Genomic DNA, 17,934 nt, shown 5'->3' with positions numbered 1-17,934 from the left:
ATTAACCCACTGTTTTAAAATGGTAAATATATAACATTTTTATAATATTTAATTTCTGTGAATTACAATACTTTCAGAGACAGTTACTCCAACAAAACAGGTCATACTCAAACTTTTCAATTACACTAATTTGTTTTCATAAACATTTTAAATAAATTTACATACATTTTTGGGTATATATGCCTAAACGTCCATGCTGCAGCATGAAAACTACAGTGTAAATTCAATGCCCTACATAAGCATAATACAGTTGCCCATATAGTGTGTGAGTGTATTGTATTTGCACTAACTAACTTTTCTTACTAGATACTTAAGCTGATCATTTATAATGTAGCATGAAGCTAGGCTACCAAAACTCTTCAATATAAAATAACATTAATGGTTCTTTGAGGTTCTTTGATTGCCTAAATTAATTGTTTGAATTATAAATAAAACAGATACATCAAGTAAAGGTTCTTCAAACCTTCTGCAGCTTCTGAGAGATGAGTTTTATCTACTGCATCAACTTATTCGATTTCCAGATATTCCTAATCTCCTCAAAAACCCAAAAAGTTAACAATTCATAACCCAAAACTACCAAACACAATATAAATTCTGTAATCAGTCAGCAGTCAGCAGATCACTTCCGTCTCGAGTGGTGTTTGATCATGGCGTACTCAGTAGAAGAGTCATCCTTTATGACAGTGACTGATCCATCACTGGGAGAATCCGGGTTCTTCTGGAAGCTCACAGTAGCGTAAGTTAGACCTTCTTCTTTGGGCAGTTGCACAGTAGAGTAGATACATGCTTCTGTTAAAATATTAGAAAAACAAAGATGAAGGTAAATACAATATATTTACAGATGTACTAGAACACCTGCTCACTGCCCTAGTGAATAAAATTAGATTAAAGTACACTAAGCATTATTATGCTATAGTGCACTAAAGTGTTTTCTTGTAGCCACATTATTATTAATCAGTATATTTAAAGAATGATAAAATAGAACAACTTTTTTATACTTATTATACTTTAACGTTAAACTACTTCATGTATGTAACCCCATATTTTAAATATTTAAACACATTCATTGCGTGTTACAAGTTTATTTTCATTTTTTAAATTGGTAATAGTAATTTAACTTACTTTCTAAAAAGTTACATGATAAAATGCACTTTAAGTGAACTACTGTAACAGTTGTTTTTAACACACTTTGCTAAAAATGTACAAAAATATATTTGAAAATAAGTATTTTACAAGTATATTGAATTATATTTAACTAAAAGTGTATTTCATAGGAGTCCATTCATTTAAAAAGTATAGTCAAAGTTTACTTTCAAAAATCTGATGAAAACATAATATTAATGTACTTTTAATATATTTTAAGTAAGTACATAAATCTGTACAATTAAGTATATATTCTTCTCACCAGGATATACATTGTTTTTTCCAAATTGAAGGGTATTAAAAATGAATTTATCCTGCTTTTATTGGAGTAACAGACTCTACTGTCCAGAGAAGCCTTTCTACTAGATTTTGGACTAGAATTGATGTGAGGATTTGATTGCATTCCGTGGCAAGAATTGGTCTTAGTGAGGTCAGGATTTTGGATAAACACACCACATCTCTTAACTTATCAAAAACCCATCCCATACAAAAGTATTGGATGGAGCAGTTCCAATCTAGGCCCAATTCTGGCCCAAAGGCTTGGCTCACATTTGGGCCGAGTGTTGCATGTGCCAACACCATGGTTGCCAAGTATAACACGGGATATATACTATTGTGCACACACCCAAATACCAGTATACCCCTCTTTTTTCTCATGCCTGGTGCCAATAGTGTTTTTTAGAGTGCTGTTTTATTGGCAATACTTGTTTGTCATTCAAGTATCTAAACACATGCAACAATATTTGCAGTTGCAAGAAATTTATTCTGAGCACTATTGCAAACTGTGAAGCATGGGGGTGGATCCACCCTCAAATGCCACATGAGTTTCCTCTATTTAGGAACTAACCTGTATTTTCCGTATCAGATCTGTTATTGGGTGATGAGGCATTCCTCCGAGAACGATGTGTGGTGGGATTAATCTCCTCATAGTCATGATTAGCAGAGAGAACCTAAGAATCAAAAAGACTGAAGATCATCATTTCCAGAATTAAGACAAATCTATTTAGTAGAATTAATACTTACCTCTTCATTATTTACTGGGACTGTCCTATTGGTTGAGGAGGGGCCTGCAGATCACATGAGAAAACATAGCAATATAAACTGATTTGTTCTCTAATATCAATCAATCAGAACATAAACTTACTTCATAATTAAAGCTAAAACACATGAGACATATTTTGGAAAATGATGTTACCTCCCCAGATAACATAAAGAATCAGCCCAAGCTTGGCAAATCTGCTGAGATTGGCTTTGGCCATGTGGAATCGGATGGATTATATTCGGCAACAAGGGGTTGGCACAAGCGGCTCAGGATGATTCCCATATTATACTCAGCAACCTGGATACTGGCATAAGCATCTTGGGAATGTTTCTATATTATACTCAGAAACTGGCGTTTTGGAACAAGTGGTTCAAGCCCATACCCATATTATACTCGACAACCGGAGTATTGGCACAAGCATCTTGGGATAGTTCCCACATAATACTCAGCAACCTGGGTATTGGCACAAGCGGTTTGGGACAATGCCCATATTATACTTGGCACCTGGAGTGTTGGCCCAAGCAGCTCAGGCTGGTTTCCATATTATACTTGTGAACCAGGGTGTTGGCACAAGAGGCTTGGAACAATTTCCATACTTTACTCAGCAACCGGGGTGTTGGCAAAAGCATCTCAGGACTGTTCCATATTGTACTTGGCAACCAGGGTGTTGGCACAAGTGGCTCAGGCTGGTTTCCATATGCTCATCAACTGGGGTGTTGGCAAAAGCGATTTGGGACAATCCCCATATTATATTCCAGACTAAACCAGAATAAGGCAATTTTTTGCTATATGGGTCAATTTAAAAGGACTTTAGCATCAGCTTCCATGTCCAATGTGATACCAGTACTAAGTACCAAGTACCAGTGTACCATCACCAAGGCACCAGTACCAAGAACTCAAATATCAAAGAGTCTAACCTTGTGTTTTGGTGCATCTTGTTTTGCAGAAGATTAGTATCAGTCCTCCAATCAGAAGCAGAACCACAGAGACACTGCCAGTGATGAAGATGATGGCAGAGAAACCTGGAAAGTCTAGACATCAAGAGAAAAGAGATATGCATTACTTTTTTATGTTTATAAAATTAAAATTACAGCAGGAAAGGATTTGCTACTAACTATAGTCTGGTTGCCAATTTCCAGAGGACACCTAGAGAGGTCTTGTTGGGCATCCAGTTCCTGTCAAAAGTTCTCTAAGTAAGAACATCCAACACAATCTATGCCTAAGCTTATGGAGGCCCCACTTCACATCTCACAGAACTTGTTAAGGGAAGACACCACATAGAACCTTCTGAGATCTTGTGGGCAGTGGTCAATTCCTACCAAAGGTGCTCTTATGATGGATAATCGAAAACAGTAGCCACCCAAGACTAAATGGTACTCATGAAGGACTTACCGTAATTATGATTTCTTATCTATATTAATTCTAAATGATAACAGGGAGTGAAATAAAACAAAGCTCCAACCTTTCGTAACTAGCAGATGAACTTTGGTGTAGATGGCAGATGCAGAGCTCTCTTCTCCACACCAGTACGTCCCTGAGTCTTCTTCTCTCAGATCAGTGATGCTCACCGTGAAGATTCCTGAAGATGCATCATCACTCAGAGAGAATCTGCCTCTCCTGTTTCTCTCTGATGATACTTTAACTTCATCCTGGTCACAGCTGGAGGGATGTTTCCCCATGCAGAAAAACTTTCCGTTATTCTTTTTCTCTGAATCAATTGTTCTAGAAGAGATGCAGCTGATGGACACATTGAGTGCTTCACGTCCAATCACACGAAGCTCTGGAAAGGGCAGTAGAAACGATCAGATCAGAGTATGAGTATTAAACATGATTTAATAGTTACTTCAGTTTTCAAATCCTGAGAATTTCGTCGAAAACAAGAAAAAAAAGCAACTTTACAGGAAAGAGATAAAACCTTCTTAACTTTCAATGAAAGTTATTGTAAAAATAGTTTATTTCAGGATGTTTTGGAGAATGTCTACTGGTCAATTAATCAAGAAATTTTGGCACTGTGTTAGGGACAGTTTGAATGTTCGAATTATGTAGTAAACTAAAAATCGACAAAAATGGAGATACTTGTTTTTTTAAAGGACAGCGACGATTTGCATTGCATTGTACATTGGCATCTTCATCATACGTTGGTGTAGTCTGTCTATACTTGGCACTGATTGGTTTGAAAAATGGATTTTGTCAATTTGGCATATGATGCACCAAATATTGCCTTCCTGTCGGAAAGATTCTCACAGTAGAATGAGAGTAACAGAGAGTAACATGAGAGTCCCATCAGATTCCTTTTATTTCTGCATATATTGTAAATAAGGGTTAATCTAAAGTTTCAGTAGATACACTAGATACTACTGTATTTCACCCATACTGCTTCGTAATTTGCCTGCATGCCAAGGGGAGTCTGAACAACACCTCTTTTCCTCTTCCATTATTAAAGGAGTGACGATAGCCTGCCACAATTTTGTAATTGGTCCAAAGGACCCTACACTCTAAGAAACAGAGGTATGATATAAGTACTTTTTTGTACTCAAAGGTACACTTTTCATAATTGTACCCTCAAAGGTACAATATTGGTCTTTACAGGGTCAGATTTGTTCCCTCTGAAGTACAAAGTCATTCCTAACAGCAATAAGTACAGATTTGTACCATTTAACCAGCAGCCAAAGGGTACATTCAGTATTCTGTATCACTGTACTAATAAACTATATATATTTTAATTGCACATTTTTTCATTTGAGAGCCAGACAATTTTGCATCATCAAGTTCTTGACTCGTATTCAGTTGATGACAATGTTTATAATCTTTATAATCTTTACTGGCACAAAAACCATGGGTACAAAAAAGGACTTTCACTGAAAGGTACTTTGTTGTATCTCAATATAAGGTACAGCCCCAGCGACAAGCTTTATACCCTTTTAAGGACAAATCTGTACTTACTTTTCCTAGTGTGTATAGATGGAAAGGTCCATCTAAAAAAAATAACTGGACCATGGATCAGTTCAGATCCAGACCAAGACATCCTTGTTTAGTCAGATCAAATGTTTGTCCATTGGCCCAGAACATAGTTTGACCTTTCACTTAGGTTAATTTAGTTTCAGCCAAATTCTTTAAATCCAGACCGAACAATATAAGCACAAATTCACCTTGTTTCATGATGATCTTCAGTTCATTGGAGAGATACTTCATCAAGACGTCTCCTGTCTTCACAGCACACCAGTATTTCCCAGCATCCTCTGCAGTCAGTCCTCTGATGGTCACAGTGAAGACTCCAGCGGTGATGTTGTTACTCAGAGAGAATCTCTGAGTTGAAGGTTGCAGGTTTTTCTGTTGTGTAAAACATTTTTTCTCTTCATTTTCCTTACAGAAATGCTTTGAATGTTGTTTAAAGTTTGAGGCATAGGGACATCTGATCTGGATCACACTATCTTCGTAACCAATCAGTGCATCGACTGCAATCGGAAAGAAGAAAGACAGGAAAAAAACAGACATTAGACCTCAAAACCACAAAACCTCAAAACCTGAAACCTTGTTTAAAATTCTTACTATATATAAATGTTACCACTACCATCATTTCCCAAGACTTTTGCCACTTTCCATAGAAGCTACAGAAGACTGTATTGACCTGTAGAATATGTGGGCAGGTTCTTCTGCATTGAATGCAGACATTTCTTTCTGTAAGAATTGCATGTCTCATAGATTCATGGAGAATTCTAGCCAGATGCCGCTGGTCACAATCATTTCCACCTACTGAACTGTCCACTGTAAGTGATAATATTAGCCTTCTTTGAGGTATTCTAGTACTTTGAACGGTTAAATACCTGCACAACACCCACAATTAGTCCTCATTCCAATTCCCATAATTCAGTAGATTCATCTTGCCATGAGAAAATTGGTCAGTATTCAACCTCATACACAAGATAACACCTCATAATGTATACAGGTGTGGGTGGTCCCAAGCCGTCCCCTCATGAAACACTTCATGTTCAAAGTCATGGCTTTAAATTAGCATTTGAAAAGGGTCATGACAGCAACTTGTAATAATAATATTACTCTGGTAATGTGATTATACAGAATCACACAATCTGGTGGTTAGTGCAAAATAGTGGATAACACCATTACTCTTCCCAGGATAGGAATGTCCACCATTCTAAACCAGTAATTCAATGTAATTCACTCTGGAAAAATGCTGAAAGGCATGGCCAAAGTATGTCGAAGTAATTTTTTTGTACAGTGTACTTACATTTAATACTGATTTGCACTTTTGTGGTCAGGGAAGTGTACCTAAGATCTCCTTTACTGGTCTCAACTCCACACCAGTAAACTCCAGCATCGCTAAGAGTCAGATTGAATACGGACACTATGAAGAGTCCTGTTCGGTTGAGGATGGATAAGGAATATTTCCCTGCAGGTCTGAGTGAGCTGATGTCTTGGCAGATGTGGTCGTCTTCCTCTTTGCAGAAGTATTTTGGATTAGATCTGAAGGTCAGCGGGTTCTGACAGACGATTTTAAGAGTTTCACCAATACGACCAACCTGGGAGATCGTCTTTCCACAGCAAGGATCTGAAAGAAAAAATACAAATCAAGATACAGCTCTGAACAAAAATAAGAGAGCAATTAAACATTGATTTTGCCAAAATGAAAACCTCTGACCAACATACCAAGCTGAACTGCTTGAATTTTTGCACCAGGAGTAAAGGCAAAAAATTATCCAAAAGCAGTGTGTAAGACTGGTGGAGGAGAACATGATGCCAAGATGCATGAAAAAAAACTGTGATTAAAAACCAGGGTTATTCCACCAAATATTGATTTCTGAACTCTTAAAACTTGAATATGAATATGAACTTGAAATCTTGGGTTGTACACTACAATATATGGGGCCTAGATGGAACCCTTGTGAGATTAAGGTGGACTGTAATGATGGGACCCATTTGGAAAGCTCAACTAGATTCCAAACTTACACAGAGTCCACTGTACCTACTTAAAACCCACCAAGCCCAGGAAGAATCCCAATTGTAAACGGCCCACTCAGGCCCGTTGCAATAGGGCAAGCAAACCAATCAACTGCCTAGGGCCTGAGCTGACCTGGGGACCCCAGACAACATCTGATTACCTACTAGTTATTATCTACTTGTTACCACTGCAGATACAAGTCTATTAACTTAGAACTAGAAACTTTTTATGTTTTTAAGGTAAATACTGCTTGTTACCATTCATTTACTATTTTCTTTCTTTTATTGTTTTAATGAGTAGAGAATGTGCACATAATTTATTACGTAAATGAAAGGATTCATCTAAAATGTAACTACTACTAAAATATTAACTTATTATCCATGAAGAAGTAAGAAGTATGTTAGTTGCTTATGTTTCCATAATTTAATTACTTGTTCTGATTTGTTATTTAGGAACAACTGGAAAATTTGATAATAATTAATAATAAATACAACTTGCTACCAAAATATTACCATGTCATTACTTACTTGTTACTGATCTGTTACCTCTACAATTACTGATTTATTATTTAGTAACAAATACAAAATGTCAATTAATTAATGTGTTATTACAACTTACAAGTTACCCTAATATTATTATATTATTACCCAATTGTTACAGAGCTGTTATTTTCACAATTATTGATTTATTAATCAGTAACAAGTAGGAAATTAATGTATAATTTATAGATCATTGTTACCATAATATTACCATATTATTACCCACTTATTAACGTAAAGTAGTAAAGTTCTACCGTAATTGGTAAACAATTGGGGGGCACCAAATTCCTTACCTTCCGTCACTTCCACTGTCACTTCTGTGTACTTCTCATAAAACTCTGATACATCAACTCCACACCTGTAGATTCCTTCTGTCACATTTATAAGGAACACCATTAAGCTTCCTCTACTGGTGTCATCAAACACTGTAAATCCACCAGTTTTCTCCCATTGGTACTGCTTCCTGCTGTACGTTTTCTCAGAGCATTCCTTTTGTGATTCTTTACAGATGAACTTGGATTTATGGTTTTCTTCAGGGTGTTTACACTCCACCATGATGCGTCCTCCCAATAAGCCAGAAATTCTGACTGAAGCCACTTTCTCTGTCAAATAATAAAGTAAAATGAAGTGTTAGCAAACTTTTTGCCTAAAAAAATAGACCTATAGTCTGTTAATGTTCTTAAAAGTAATCCAATGATTGCAAGGTGGTTATCAAATTTTAGACACAGACTGTTGGTTCCAACCATTTTCATTGTATATTGTTTTTCCTTTCTTTTGAGAGCACCCTGTATCGTTTTTTGGACCAATAATATAATAATATAATACATTTAAGAATTCAAGGTTACTTAAGTGTGTAGATGCATTAAAGCCTCTTTTCACTTTAATTATTGTTTGTTAAACATAATTTTTAACTTTTGTGCTACGTTAACTTTTTGAAAGTATTTGAGTGAGCCTGTAATCCATGTTATGTTCATATGAAATGACAAATAAAAAGGCTTTTTTTCTGTAAAATTGCTGTTCTTTTTTTACTTGTAACTTCAGAGCCGCAAATCATATTTGTCTCAATCAATATCTTACTTATCTTATTTGATTGATTAAGGCATATTTAAGTAAAATAAAGAATACCTAATATCGAATTGTGTTACAATAGTAATTTTCATGATTTATATTTGACCACTTCTTAAAATACGATAATAAGGGAAGTCTGATGATCAACACTGTTCAAAAAAATTGTATAAGTAAAGAAAGTAAAAGTACAAAAGTAGATGTTCTTACCAGTAACATTCAGGTAGACAGTTTTGATTGTAGTGATGCTGTTAAATGAGTATTTTCTTGGCCCTACACCACAGTAATAAACTCCTCCATCTTCACCAGTCACAGTACTGATATGTATAGTGAACATTTTTGAATGGGTATTATCAACAATGTAAAATCTTTTCTTTTGGTATTCATCAAAGGATTCACAGAAAATGACTCTTTCAACTCTGTGGTCATTCAGCTTGAATAAGTATTTCCATTTTTCTTCATGCTCCTCTGGATAGTCACAACGAATGACAACATTCCCATTCAGATGCCCAGTCACTCGTTCTGACTTCACACAACAAGAACCTGCTCAAAATAAGAACACACAAAAAATTAATCAATGTAAAAAAACAGTGTGAAAGGCATACTCTTTGCTAAAGCTAAAATTTCTTACCTTTCAGAACAGAGTTGCCAATGGCATCAAAGCTGGTCACCAGACCTGCTAATGAAAGAGAAGATAGCACTCACTTCATCACTTTAGCTTCAGTAAACATAGAACGTTTGGAAAATACAAGTTTAGAGTTGATTAAAATAAAAATAGATAAATAATAATCTTACTCTTTCTCTCTTTATCAATGCTCAGTTTGTGTTCAGTATTAGCATATGTAGCACTGTGAGATCAATAGATATTACAAAGATTTTGACAATTATCTGTGTTTTCTTAATTTGTTTTAGTGTTCAGGTAACAAGGACAGTTGGGGTCATCATGATAAAAGCAATGCTGTTAATATTTCTGCACGTTAAAATGACATCATAAATCTACACTGGCTTTTTGCGATTCATTTTCTTTAAGAACTAATCGAAGATCATTTTTAGGACGACATTAGGGAATGAGGCCCAACCCACTGTCACGAATGTGGAGGGATGGACGTAAATGCACAATTACTTAGATATATATATATTAAACAGGATAAATTAAAACAGTAAACAAAACGCGGCTAACGCAAAAACTAAGAAAACAACACTGGGAGTAAATAAATCAAAGACTAGAACAAAACTTAGCTTAACTGAATAAACAAAAAACTTAATAACTAGAATAACATAAAGAATACAAATAAAGAAACCTGGCAGACTTACTGAACAAAACAACAGACCTGAATACAGGGAACACTAAAAATACCAAACTCGGATACACGGAAGACAGGGATACAAAAGACTCAACACTGAACACTCAAACAGAGGGGCTTAAATACACGAGGAGGGAACAGGAAACTGGAAACACCTGAGGATCAATCAGAGGGGGCGGGGTTACAAATAACTGAAGACAGGGTGGGGCTAGGGCAGAGACAGGACCAAAACACAACAATAGCACATGGCTGGGAACACATGACCGGAAAACAGAGGGGCAGGAGCACATGGGACCAAATGAGGGAGAAAACACCACACAGACATGGGCTAAGGTGTGACACCCACCTGGCAATTAAAATCATAGTCAACAACAGGCAAGGTCAGAACAAGAAAACTATTACAAAAGCAGAGAGCATACCAAGAGTGGTAAAACTAGTCTAGTTTGACAAGGAGGAAGGTGTAAAACAAGGGTAAGGCAAAATCATAGTCTTAAATACACATATAAGTCAAATACGGAATAAACATTACATGGGTAAGGTAAACGCTTTGTGTAGTCGCACAGAACCAAATCTAATGCTCGTCAGTGAATGAGTGAAATGCAGGGGTATATATAAGGAGGTGAATAAGTGAAATCAATACTCAGGTGATTGTGCTTAAAGAGGTGTCATATGATCAGTCATGTGAGGGAATGAAGGAGTGATGTCATTGTGTGGGAAATGAAGTCTGGAGCTTAAAGAGCACTTTGAAAGCTTAAAGAAGCACTTTGCTGCCAGGTGATTAATTATGCTTTAAAAAAGAATCTTCACTAATATCACAACATTGTCTCAATGTCTTACTTTTCAACAATTAATAAACTATAAACTCTTAAAAAGTAGTAAAGACAGCTTCTTAAGGTTTAGGCAGAAGTACTTTTTCTATTTTTGAGCCATAAATGTAGATGTTTAAAGTGGTTTAATGATAAAAAAATAATCAAAATTCTAATAAAAGCACAATATTGATCACATTCATAATATAAAGACATTGCATTGATTCAAAGTAAAAGTTGTAACATTGATTTATGAGTATTTAGAAATATTATAGCACGTCGAGGCAGCTTTCTTTAAAGTGCCTCGACCTCGACCGGGCCTCACATTTAAGACCGTTAAAACCTCTTAACTTCCTCTGCAATAAAAAACTAATACTAAGCATGATAAAGAACGTTGTATTAAAGTGTAATATCTGACCTGAGATCAGGCTGAGGCTGAGGATGATGATGAGCAGGATCTTCATCTTGAACGCCGTAAAAGTTCACCTCAGGAGAAGGATGTATTTGTTATTTTTCTTACACAAGCCTCTCTCACTTTCTGTCACCACTTCCTCTTTTTAACAGATGTTCATTCTAAAAGGCCACGCCTGACTTTTAGATTTAGTATCATGTGATCATTACCATGCCTCTCAAATCTTTATAAAATTGTGTTCTGATCAAATTTTACCAATTTAGATGTTTCTCTCTTAAAAAATAAATGTATTTTTAACCCTTTGAGACACAGAGTTCACTGTACAAAAATGTATTTCTCACTTTACAATTGGGTTCAAAGAGGAAATGGGATTTTCCCAGTATCAAAATGGAAAACAGTGTAAAATTAGGCCTAATTTTAGATTCATGGCAGCACTGACACTGATTTACCAGCTGGTTTACACTTGCCCTCTTGGGCATTAGGTGGCACTATGAACAGCCTGTCCTAAAAGCAATATATATTGCACTTTGGGTTCCATAGTTGGCTTTAAAACCATCTCTAGGGCACTTTGGATTCCATAGTTGGCATTAAATCCATCTCTATGGCACTTTGGATTCCATAGTTGGCCTTACAACCATCTCTAGGGCACTTTGGGTCCCATAGTTAGCTTTACAACCATCTATATTGCAATTTGAATTGCATAGTTGACTTTAAAACCATCTCTAGGGCACTTTGGGTTCCATCATTGGCTTAAAAACCATCTCTAGGGCACTTTGGATTCCTTAGTTGGCTTAAAAAACATCTCTAGGGCACTTTTGATTCCATATTTGACTTTAAAACCATCTCTAGGGCACTTTGGATTCCATAGTTGCCCATAAAACCATCTCTAAGGCACTTTGGGTTCCATAGTTGGCTTAAAACTCATCTCCAAGGCACTTTGGGTTCCACAGTTGGCTTAAGAACCATCTCTAGAGCAATTTGGATTCCATAGTTGGCTTTAAAACCATCTCTAGGGCACTTTGTGTTCCATAGTTAGCTTTAAAACTATCTCTAGGGCACTTTCGATTCCATCATTGGCTTAAAAACCATCTCTAGGGCACTTTGCATTCAATAGTTGGCCTTAAAACCATCTCTAAGGCACTTTGGGTTCTATAGTTGGCATCATTGTCACATTTGTGGACATAAGGTTTTCTAACAACAACAGATTAGTCTCTTTTTACAAGGTTTACAGACTAAGACTAAAACCCCTGCAGCCTGACCGTTACAAGGGACTTCCTGTCTGGTGTCTGTGGTTCACGCTAGCAGTCGCTTGCTGAGTTCTAAGAAATACCCTTTCTAAAAATATCCAACGCCTTAAAACCAAGCTAAACCTAATACAAAGGACTATTTAAAAAAAGACACTGAATAACCACTTTTAGTCCATGAGAGACTTTAAAGTAGCTTTGAGTTTGATGCACCTTCAAACTGGAAAAGTACCTGAAGACAGAGTTTTTAAAAAACAGTTTTTATTTTGTTTTATTTTATTTTTTTAATTTAATTTCAAAATTTTGTCCAATTTTCTCCACAAATTTCTTTCTTTCATTGTCTCTTTTCTTTTTTTCTATCTCTCTTTTTCTGTCTTTCTCTTCATTTCTTTCTCTCTCTCTACCTGTTTTTCTCTCTATTTCCTTCTTTTCTCTTTCTTTTTTCTTTCTCTCTCTCAATCAGATCTTTTTTTTTTTTTGCAACTGACTATAGACCTCTTAATGGAATGCTTTGAAATGTTTTATAAATGAGAGACAGCATATACAGTAGTAACTGAACTGTTTATTAATTAATATAAACCATTGTTTGTGTTAATACAGTAAAAAACTTCATTGTATAATAACATTGTACTCAATCATATTACTTCATTCTGTAGGTAATAAAGATTTTAAACATTAGTAAAATAAAAATGAAATATATTATACATATATAGACAGCAATCAATTTGAAATTAAAAGTGATCTCATAAATCACACTGAAGCCAGAGATATAATATCACTTCTTATAATATCACTGTGTCCTAATATGAAGAGTCTCAGGTGAGGGGCGGAGCTTAGTCACAGAACACTGGATCACCTGGCTAAATCATGTGCAATCCTCACTGAGGCCAGCAGAGGGAGTTATCTGCTGATTCCTCTCTTCAGCTCCAGCTCCAGCACACTGACTGTAATGTATTTGCAGCTCAGACCATCACTGACTCATCTACAAATATTAACAAATATTTACATAAACTCTGCTCTGTAATATATTAACAGCTGTGTGCACAGAGTGACAACTCTTAACAAGATAGTAAAATTATTTCTGAATCAGAAGCCTTGTATAAACAGAGAGTTTCACCTCCTGCTTACAGCAAGGGATGCTTGAAGCTTGTGCTGAACAGCTAGCTGGGGTTTTCAGAGACATGTTCAACCTTTCACTGGCCCAGTTAGTTGTTACTAATATTGTCTGCCATAGTGAGATTCCCTACATTTTTCTCACAGCATATATATACTTATACGACCCCAGTTATATATACTTTTACTACTCTCAAAATCTGCATTTTATATATAAACAATGCTGTATTTTTGCTCTTCTGCATTTCATTGGATTGTTTTTGTACTCTGCACAATGACAATAAAGTTGAATTTAATCTAATCTAATATTACAAGAAGGTCATTCTACATATACGGTTATTTTCAATGCATCCATATCAACTGATCACTTAAATCTTATTAGTTTAGGACCTAAAGTATGGTAGATTGAATCTGATTGGTTGGTGTTGGGGTCCAGGCTCTGGTAGACTGAATCTGATTGGTTGGTGTTGGGGTCCAGGCTTTGGTAGACTGAATCTGATTGGTTGGTGTTGGAGTCCAGGCTCTGGTAGACTGAATCTGATTGGTTTGTGTTGGGGTTTAGTCTCTGATAGGCTGAATCTGATTGGTTGGTGTTGGGGTGTAGGCTCTGGTAGACTGGACCCATTCTGATGTTATCACTTCCAGGTGGATCATTTTCATAATCATGATGAGTCTAAATTTAGAGCAATATAAATTAGGAACTTGAAATAAAATATATGTCAAATGTAAAATATAATAAATGATGCAGAATCTAGACAAGATATTAAGGATCATTTAGTTTATTGCAAACAGGCAGTTTGTTTAATAGTGGTATATAGACAGTTCATTTCATGATCATTTGAACACTTATATGTTTTAAACTTACTTGGTTATTAGTTTCTCTTTGTCGACTGATTGAGTCCGAGTCTGCAGAAACAGAGAAAAGATCAGAGCAGTAGATGTTGGTCTCAAACTGTTCAATTGAGGGAGATATTGGCTAGATATAAGATATAAGATTTTGGCTATAATTTAAAACAAAATTAATTCGTTTTTAGTGTTTTATAGACAGCAGTCATGATATAAAATGGTACATTTAATGACATGGGATGACACAAATAATACATACTCTAAAATGCATTATTTCTCATGCATTTATTTATTAAATATTTACAGTATTTGATGGGATACACAGGACAAAAACTGAAATGCATTACACATCCTGCCCTCTAGGGCCCACTAATTTGCCAATAACTATTATTTCCCCAAGCTCTATTGTTTATTGCTGCATTGTTCAGCAGTACTTGTGATTGGAACAATTCTAACAGTAATAAACACTATATAGCACTTTATTTTGAAACTGGTGAGTATAATAGTACCTTGTCTTCCCTGATGTCTGTAGAACATGAGTGTTAGTCCTCCAATCAGCAGCAGAACCACACAGATACTCACAGAGATGATGATGATGATGATGATAACAGAGGAACCTGAATCTGAGAGGGTAATGACTGTGTTATTACTGGAATCAGACCTGGTCACTTCTGTTGTTGGTGCTGTAGATGGTTTTGCTGTAAGAATATGCAAATTATGGTTAGGGTTATAGTAAGTAAATGTTATTATCTAAATACAAACCCAAATCAGAAATTCTGAGAAATAAATTGATGTCCAACGTTGGAACGTGTTGCAGCATCAAATTAAACATGAGTGAAAATGAGCAAAAAACAATAAAGTTTGTCTGTTAAATATCTTGTCTTTGCAGTGAATTTAATAGTGAATAGTGAACATAGTTTGAAAATGATTTGCAAATCATCTTATTCTGTTTTTATATATGTTTTACACAATGTCCCAACTTTACTGGAATTGGGGTTATAGTATATAGAACACTTATATCCTTATACTTATATGTCTCACCTGTAACCTGTAGCTGAATCTCTGTGAAGAAAGAGTAATATCCCACTGAACGAAGTGCCATCAACGCTGCACAGGAATAAACTCCTCCATCATCTTCTATCAAATCCCTGATTCTCACACTGAGAACTTTAGAGCTTCTGTCATCAGAGATGGAGAATCTGCCGCTCTGAGTATTTGATTCATTGTTAATAATCTCTTTAAAAAAGTCACCATTCAGTTTATAGAAGTTTTTAAAGTGATTCTGAAACTGATCTGGATATCTGCAGCTGATATTCACCGTCTCTCCCTGAGAAACACTCAGTGTTTCTGATCCTCCACAGCAAGAATCTGTTAATCATATAAACAATCATCTGGATTTATATATATATATATATATATATATATATATATATATATATATATATATATATATATATATATATATATATTTAATACACAAAATAACAATAAACAGAGGTTATTACTCACTGCTCAGAATCTTTAAATTCATTTCCCTGAACACATTTCCCACTCCAATCCTGTAGACTCCAGCGTCCTGTAGACTCAGTTCTCTGATCAACACCATCATGCGTCCTGCTTTACTTTCATACAGTGTGAATCTCTGATCATAAACACAGTAGCCCACTGTAGCAGGAGGGATTCTATTGATGCACATGTTTGGTTCCAACTTATAAATGTATTTAGTAAAGTTTGAAGACGACCTCAGGTTTGATGCTATAGTAACACTTGCTCCTGAATAGCCAGTCACGTTATAGCATGACACAGGACCTGTCAATCAAGAGAAAATATACAGAATTATTTTTTATCTCACAGCAATAGATTATCTCTGATACAGCACTCTTGGATCAGAAAGAGCTAAAGCAGCTTTATGTGATAACTGATATTTATTGCTCCTCCTACAGTCAGGAAGTGGAATTAATTCTTAAAACCACCCCTTAAACAAGGCAATCTTTACACATTCATTTCTGTGCAAGCTGTGATATATACACTGGAAACACTTAAACAACACAGTGTAACCCCAAGTCAGCCACACTTCTGTGAAACCAACCTGTTCAGTTAGGAAACTACATTGATTGTGAATCAATTTTACCTGCTGTTGTGCAAATGGAACAATGGACAACAGGTAGAAATTATTGGCAATTAGCAAAACAACCCCTATAAAGCAGTGGTTCTTCAGGTGGAGACCACAGACCTTTTCTCTGTTCTTATCCATTCTGGCTGATGTTTTGGGCACTTTTGCATTTGGTCAGTTCTCTCACCATATAGAGGCAGCATAAGGCGGAGTCTACAACCCATAGAAGAGGCTCAGGTAGTGCAGCTCATCCAGGATGGCACATCAATGCGAGCTGTGGGAAGAAGGTTTGCTGTGTCTGTCAGCAGCACAGTTTCCAGAGCATGAAGCAGGTACCAGGATACAGGACAGTACACCAGGAGACACGGAGGAACGCCCTCAAGGAGGGCAACAACCCAGCAGCAGGACTGCTACCTCCTCCTTTGTGCAGGAAGAGCAGTGCAAGATTCCAGCAAAATGACCTCCAACAGGCCACTAATATCCATGTTTCTGCTCAAACTCTCAGAAACAGACTCCATGAGGGAGGTATGAGGACCCGATGTCCACAAGTGGGGTTTGTGCTTACAACCCAACACCATGCAGGGCGATTGGCATTTGACAGAGAACACCAGGATTGGCAGATTCGCCATTGGCAGACGTGAAAAAGTCTAGAGACGCCGTGAAGAACGTTCTGCTGCTGCAACATCTTCCAGCATGACCGGTTTGCAGGGGGTCAGTAATGGTGTGGGGAGGCATTTCTTTGCCGTTAGGTACCGGGATGTGATCCTCAGACCCACTGTGAGATCATATGCTGGTACAGTGGGTCCTGGGTTCCTCCTAATGCAGGACAATGCAGGATGTCATGTGGCTGAAGTGTGCCAGCAGTTCCTGCATGATGAAGGTATTGAAGCTATGGACTGTCCTGCCTGTTCCCCAGACCGGAATCTAATCCAGCACATCTGGAACATCATGTCTCATTTCGTCCACCAACACCACACTGCACCACACACTGTCCAGGAGCTACTGATGCTATAATCCAGTTCTGGGAGGAGATTCCTCAGGAGAACATCCGCCGCCTCATCAGGAGGAATTTCTTGAGAAATTTCCACTAAATTTGGATCAGCCTTTCATTTGATTTTCCACTTTTGATTCCAAATCCAGACCTCCATGGGATAATAATTTTGATTTACATTGATCATGATTATGTTACTTTGTTATTACCACATTCCACTATGTAATAAATACAGATTTTTAACTGGAATATTTTATTTGTTGGGATCTAGTGTTATTTTAGTTTTGTCTTTATTTGTTTGAGCAGTGTAGAATTGTTCATACTGACCTGAAATACTGTGATTGATTATACATTTATAG

At 36.4% G+C, this 17,934-nt stretch overlaps 1 protein-coding gene across 1 annotated transcript; it reads right to left on the bottom strand.

Moving 5' to 3' along the window:
* Window positions 1–606: 606 nt before the first annotated feature.
* LOC103026673 (polymeric immunoglobulin receptor-like) lies at window positions 607–16,249 on the bottom strand. The gene is made up of 10 exons (XM_022687085.2): window positions 15,981–16,249; window positions 8,957–9,289; window positions 7,975–8,283; window positions 6,432–6,752; window positions 5,335–5,640; window positions 3,648–3,965; window positions 3,103–3,216; window positions 2,167–2,210; window positions 1,991–2,093; window positions 607–789 (listed from the first exon to the last, which is right to left on the bottom strand). Exons 1-10 carry the CDS (start codon window positions 16,165–16,167, stop codon window positions 620–622), a joined length of 2,205 nt encoding a protein of 734 aa, XP_022542806.2. The 5' UTR covers window positions 16,168–16,249; the 3' UTR covers window positions 607–619.
* Between the last annotated feature and the right edge of the window lie 1,685 nt (window positions 16,250–17,934).

This window comes from Astyanax mexicanus, chromosome 21, assembly GCF_023375975.1.
Source record: "Astyanax mexicanus isolate ESR-SI-001 chromosome 21, AstMex3_surface, whole genome shotgun sequence".
Taxonomy (NCBI): domain Eukaryota; kingdom Metazoa; phylum Chordata; class Actinopteri; order Characiformes; family Acestrorhamphidae; genus Astyanax; species Astyanax mexicanus.
The sequence above is the reverse complement of the archived record's forward strand: the minus strand, read 5'-3'. Positions and strand labels throughout refer to the sequence as shown.

Coding starts and splice junctions, on each gene's coding strand:
- LOC103026673 (XM_022687085.2), bottom strand. CDS start 16,167: ATGTGCATCAATAGAATCCCTCCTGCTACAGTGGGCTACTGTGTTTAT. Junction 8,284..8,956: donor TGTCTACCTGAATGTTACTG/GTAAGAACATCT, acceptor ATTATTTGACAG/AGAAAGTGGCTTCAGTCAGA. Junction 5,641..6,431: donor AGTGCAAATCAGTATTAAAT/GTAAGTACACTG, acceptor TTCCGATTGCAG/TCGATGCACTGATTGGTTAC.